The sequence below is a fragment of the Mastigoproctus giganteus genome, chromosome 10 (assembly GCF_048544385.1).
Source record: "Mastigoproctus giganteus isolate SK-2022 chromosome 10, ASM4854438v1, whole genome shotgun sequence".
Taxonomy (NCBI): Eukaryota; Metazoa; Arthropoda; class Arachnida; order Uropygi; family Thelyphonidae; genus Mastigoproctus; species Mastigoproctus giganteus.
The window spans coordinates 232,510,981-232,517,229 of NC_143584.1; the positions used below are offsets into that span (position 1 = coordinate 232,510,981).

The following is a 6,249-nucleotide window of genomic DNA, read 5'->3' on the forward strand; positions in this document are numbered from 1 at the left end:
TTAGGTTAGGTTAGGTTAGGTTAGGTTAGGTTAGGTTAGGTTAGGTTAGGTTAGGTTAGGTTAGGTTAGTTAGGTTAGGTTAGGTTAGGTTAGGTTAGGTTAGGTTAGGTTAGGTTAGGTTAGGTTAGGTTAGGTTAGGTTAGGTTAGGTTAGGTTAGGTTAGGTTAGGTTAGGTTAGGTTAGGTTAGGTTAGGTTAGGTTAGGTTAGGTTAGGTTAGGTTAGGTTAGGTTAGGTTAGGTTAGGTTAGGTTAGGTTAGGTTAGGTTAGATACAGAATTATTGATTTCATTTCATAAAAAAACACTGGGTGCAGTCTTAGGTGCATCCTTGGGTGCAGTCTTAGGTTAGGTTAGGTTAGGTTAGGTTAGGTATACAATTATTATAAAAACACTGGGTGCAGTCTTAGGTGCATCATTGGGTGCAGTCTTAGGTTAGGTTAGGTTAGGTTAGGTTAGGTTAGGTTAGGTACAGAATTATTGATTTCATTTCATAAAAAAACACTGGGTGCAGTCTTAGGTGCATCATTGGGTGCAGTCGGGTGCATCATTGGGTGCAGTCTTAGGTTAGGTTAGGTTAGGTTAGGTTAGGTACAGAATTATTGATTTCATTTCATAAAAAAACACTGGGTGCAGTCTTTAGGTGCATCATTGGGTGCAGTCGGGTGCATCATTGGGTGCAGTCTTAGGTTAGGTTAGGTTAGGTTAGGTTAGGTACAGAATTATTGATTTCTTTTCATAAAAAAACATTGGGTGCACTCTTAGGTGCATCATTGGGTGCAGTCAGGTTAGGTTAGGTTACGTTAGGTTAGATACTTTCATAACAAAAACACTGGGTGCTTCATTGGGTGCCTCATTAGGTACAGAATTCATTTTATTTCATAAAAAAACACTGGGTGCAGTCTTAGGTGCATCATTGGGTGCAGTCTTAGGTTAGGTTAGGTACAGAATTATTGATTGCATTTAATAAAAACACTGGGTGCAGTCTTAGGTTAGGTTAGGTTAGGTTAGGTTAGGTTAGGTTAGGTACAGAATTATTGATTTCATTTCATAAAAAAACACTGGGTGCAGTCTTAGGTGCATCATGGGGTGCAGTCTTAGGTTAGGTTAGGTACACAATTTTTATAAAAATACTGGGTGCAGTCTTAGGTGCATCATTGGGTGCAGTCTTAGGTGCATCATTGGGTGCAGTCTTAGGTGCATCATTGGGTGCAGTCTTAGGTGCATCATTGGGTGCAATCTTAGGTTAGGTTATGTTAGGTTAGGTTAGGTACACAATTATTATAAAAACACTGGGTGCAGTGCTGTTTTAGGTTAGGTTAGGTACAGAATTATTCATTTCATTTCATAAAAAAACACTGGGTGCAGTCTTAGGTGCATCATTGGGTGCAGTCTTAGGTTAGGTTAGGTTAGGTTAGGTTAGGTACAGAATTATTGATTTCATTTCATAAAAAACACTGGGTGCAGTCTTAGGTGCATCATGGGGTGCAGTCTTAGGTTAGGTTAGGTACACAATTTTTATAAAAATACTGGGTGCAGTCTTAGGTGCATCATTGGGTGCAGTCTTAGGTGCATCATTGGGTGCAATCTTATGGGTGCAGTCTTAGGTTAGGTTAGGTTAGGTTAGGTTAGGTTAGGTACAGAATTATTGATTTCATTTCATAAAAAAACACTGGGTGCAGTCTTAGGTGCATCATGAGGTGCAGTCTTAGGTTAGGTTAGGTACACAATTATTATAAAAATACTGGGTGCAGTCTTAGGTTAGGTTATTGATTTCATTTCATAAAAAAACACTGGGTGCAGTCTTAGGTGCATCATGGGGTTGGGTGCCTCATTTGGTGCTTCATTGGGTGCTTCATTCATCAAAATGTTAGGTCAGGTGAAAAAAAAGCACTGGGTGCATTCTTGGGTGCCTCATTGGGTGCAGTCTTAAGTTAGGTTAGCTTAGGTTAGGTAACCGATTGCATTTCATAAAAAAACACTGGGTGCAGTCTTAGGTGCATCATTGGGTGCTGTCTTAAGTTAGGTTAGGTTACGTTAGGTTAGGTATGGAATTATTGATTGCATTTCATTAAAAACACTGGGTAAAACACTGCGTGCAGTACTCTGGGTGCTTCCTTGGGTGCTTCCTTGGGTGCCTCATTGGGTGCTGTCTTAGGTTAGGTTAGGTACAGAATTATTGATTGCATTTAATAAAAACACTGGGTGCGATGTTCGGTGTTCAGCTTTTAGGTTAGGTTAAGTACAGAATTAATAAAAAGGTGCATTCTTAGTTCAGAATTAATAAAAAAACCACTCAACTCAAAACTCAATGCTTATGACAATAGGTTTTTTCATAGAAATTGATCAGCAAAACATTGAATGAAACTGACTAATTAAAATCTCAAAATATTCAAAAATAACCAAAATGCATTTAATTTAATTTTTTTTCAATTTAATCTTTAAAAAAAGTATATAAAAGGTAACTGCAAATTTTAAAAAAACATTATATCGATCATGAATAATTCTAAAGACGAAACAATCTTGAAAACGTATACAAAAGTAACTGCAAATTTTAAAAAAAGTATATCGATCGTGAGTAATTCTAAGGAAGAAATAATCTTTAATGAAGAAAAAACAATCGTTAATGATGTTGAAACAATCTTTAATAAAGAATCAATGGAAGAAATATTGAAAACAAATAGAGAAAAAATAGGATTGAATAAATCTCAACATGAAACAATCTTTAATAAAGAATCAGCCAAAATAGATAATGAAAAAAAAGGAGAAGAATCGAGTATTGAGGAATTTAAAAAAATTGAAGTGACAGACGACAAATTCGAAAAATACGAAGATGAATTTTTTCAAATGAATGGAACGCACGTTTATTAGAACATTCGTTTTTAGATGTCAAAAATTATGACATTTACAATGTCATAATTTTTGAAACAAGTCCATAATTAACCTAACCTAACCTAATCTATATCTCGAGTACCTAACCTAACCTAACCTAACCTATATTTCGAGAACCTAACCTAACTGCCAGGTTAAAAATTAAAAATTGAAATTAAAAATTAGAAATTGAGAAATTAGAAATTAGAAATTACAAATTAAGAAATTGAAATTAGAAATTAAAAATTAGAAATTGAAATGAAATAATTAAAAATTAGAAATTAGAAAGTGAAATTAAAAATTAGAAATTAGAAAGTGAAATCAAAAATTAGAAATTAGAAAGTGAAATTAAAAATTAGAAATTAGAAACTGAAATCGAAAATTAGAAATTAGAAAGTGAAATCAAAAATTAGAAATTGAAATTAAAAATCAGAAATTGAAATTAGGTTAGAAAGGTTAGTTAGAAATTAGAAATTAAAAATTAAAATTAAAAATTAGAAATTTGAAAATTAGAAATTAGAAATTAAAAATTAGAAATTAAAAATTGTGATTATTAACCAAAATAAATATTCACACGTATCCTCTTATACAGCTCGTAATCTTGGAAATTAAACACGCTACCAAATGCAGCACAGTTCAACCACCAAAAGAACATTATAAATGTGTCATCATGGACGATTGGGATACAGTCTTAGGTACATCATTAACTGCAGCTTTGGTATTGATTTCATTTTATATAAAAAAACACTGGGTGCAGTCTTAGGTGTCTCAAATTGAAATTAGAAATTGAAATTGAAATTAAATATTAGAAATTAAAATTAAAAATTTGAAATGAAATTTGAAATCGAAATTAGAAATAAAAAATTACAAATAAAAAATTGAAATAAAAAATTACAAATAAAAAATTAGAAAGGTTAGGTTAGATTAAATTAGAAATTAAGAGATCGTTCTATTTAAAAAAAATATTAAGAGAGATTATTAAAATTTATTTCCCCCTTGTACAATTTTTGTTTTTATAGAATTTTTTGATTTATAGAATTTATTATAATCAGAAAATTCCATCCACAAAAATCATTTTAAGAAATGTTTCTCTGATTTGATATCCGTACTGAGTTTCTCTGTTTTACTTTATTTTAGAGTTTCTCTGTTTTACTTTATTTTAGAGTTTCTCTGTTTTACTTTATTTTAGAGTTTCTCTGTTTTTCTTTATTTTAGAGTTTCTCTGTTTTTCTTTATTTTAGAGTTTCTCTGTTTTTCTTTATTTTAGAGTTTCTCTGTTTTACTTTATTTTAGAGTTTCTCTGTTTTACTTTATTTTAGAGTTTCTCTGTTTTACTTTATTTTAGAGTTTCTCTGTTTTACTTTATTTTAGAGTTTCTCTGTTTTACTTTATTTTAGAGTTTCTCTGTTTTACTTTATTTTAGAGTTTCTCTGTTTTACTTTATTTTAGAGTTTCTCTGTTTTACTTTCTTTTAGAGTTTCTCTGTTTTACTTTATTTTAGAGATTTTAATTTCTAATTTTTAATTTCTAATTTCATTTTTCATTTTAATTTCTAATGTTTAATTTTATAATTTTTCTAATGTTTAAATTTTAACTTTTCTAATGTGTAATTTTTAATTTCTAATTTCAATTTTCATTTCTAATGTTTAATTTTTAATTTCTAATTTCAGTTTTCATTTTAATTTCTAATTTATATGGTAGATGTCTTTTAAAAGATATTTAATTTTAGTAAAGAAAGATTTCACAAAAGCAGTTTCTTTCTATTGCTAGAATGTTGCTATCTTTCTGTATATGTAGGGGGCACTTCTCCTAGTACATGCAAGCTAGCTACATTTACAGAAGGAGTGCTCCCGAACAAAAACAAGTACTTTTTTATTTCATTTTATTTTTTTTTTAATTTGCAAATCCACATTCTGATTTTATAAAAAACTTTATTTTTAATATTTAATTGCCATAAAACATAAAATTAAAGTTCGTCTATCCGACCGATAAATAATATTATTTTGGTTGTTTTATCAATTATAAAGAAAAGAAAAGGGTGATTAGCAACAAATACATTTGGTCGAAATGAAACGGAATCCGTATAAATTCCCACACCGGTAACTGCAGCAGCTTCGGTTCCTTCTTCGTTTATTTCGATGAAAGTTTTGTGAATTATTTCGGGAAATATCAAGTAAGAAGAAGTATCGAAAATACCACTAAAGTTACATTTACCGGCATATCCAATTCCTAATGATTCCGTGGAAATTTTTTTTGTGTATCTCAATTTAAATTTTGGAAGTGCAATAGTTTCGATTAACTCCTCTCGAAGATCTAGTGGATCTTCGAATGAATTTTCTTTCATAGCAGACAAACCATCTAATGTATCTGGCAGGAAAATCAACATATTTACTCTATTTCCTTCGTACGGAAGTTCTAAAACGGTAAAATCTCGTCCACGGCCAAATCGAAAATATGCGTCTTTCGCGATCATCGTAGGTACCGATTTTTTTTCGCAACCTTTGCTGTAGAAATCTGCAAATAAAGTTTCCTTTTGGTCAAAGGGTATTGCCCACGTTCTTTTGAAATATACTACGTTAAGAAGTAGTAATATTGTTTCGGGATCGACTGAGTCTAATATAGTTTGAATTTTTTCTCTAGATCTCTTTTTTACCCACGAATTCGCCATCGATATCGTTTCTTCCTCATCGGTAAAGTTAACTTTTTTAACGTCTGACAAGTAAAACTGTTTTATTCCTTCTAAATATTCTCGATTAACATCGACATCAATTTCTTGTCTTACTAAAATAATATTGGCGACGTCGAAAACATCTTTTAGTTCTATTAGGTAGTCGAAATAATTTTTCTTTATATCTTCGTTAGATGTGTTGTCGTCGTATTCCAAAACATGCTTAATCTGCGATTCTGTTTTTCCACGTGCACCTTCGAGCAGTGTGTGTAAAGCAAGAGTAATACCGAATGGAGAATAAAACAAATTTCCTGTTGAATCCGAAACGAAATAACGATATAAATATTTATTGACAAATAATCTTTTATCGTCGACAACAGGCATCTTGATTTAAACTAATAAAATCCAAACTCGGACAAATGTTTTTATAATATTCTCCATTCAATTTCAATTTATTTTTTTTCAAAATTTAAATCGTCGGAAAAGTAAAGAATCAAAGGAAGAACCATTGAAAACAAATAGAGAAAAAATAGGATTGAATAAGTCTCAAGAACAACAAGATGAAACAATATTCAATAAAAAATCACCTAAAACAGATGAGGTAAAAGAAGAATCGAATAATGAGGAATTTGAAAAAATTGAAGTGACTGACGACGAATTCGACGAATATGAATAGGAAATGAATGAAACACAGATTACGTTCTTACCGGTTAT

General features: G+C 30.9%; 1 protein-coding gene across 1 annotated transcript; it reads right to left on the minus strand.

The window, feature by feature from the left end:
- Positions 1-3,005: 3,005 nt before the first annotated feature.
- Positions 3,006-5,919, minus strand: LOC150080028 (serpin B6-like). Its single transcript, XM_090383338.1, has 2 exons — positions 4,924-5,919; positions 3,006-3,014 (listed from the first exon to the last, which is right to left on the minus strand). The coding sequence occupies exons 1-2, from the start codon at positions 5,917-5,919 to the stop codon at positions 3,006-3,008; spliced, it is 1,005 nt and encodes a 334-aa protein (XP_090239464.1).
- Positions 5,920-6,249: the final 330 nt, after the last annotated feature.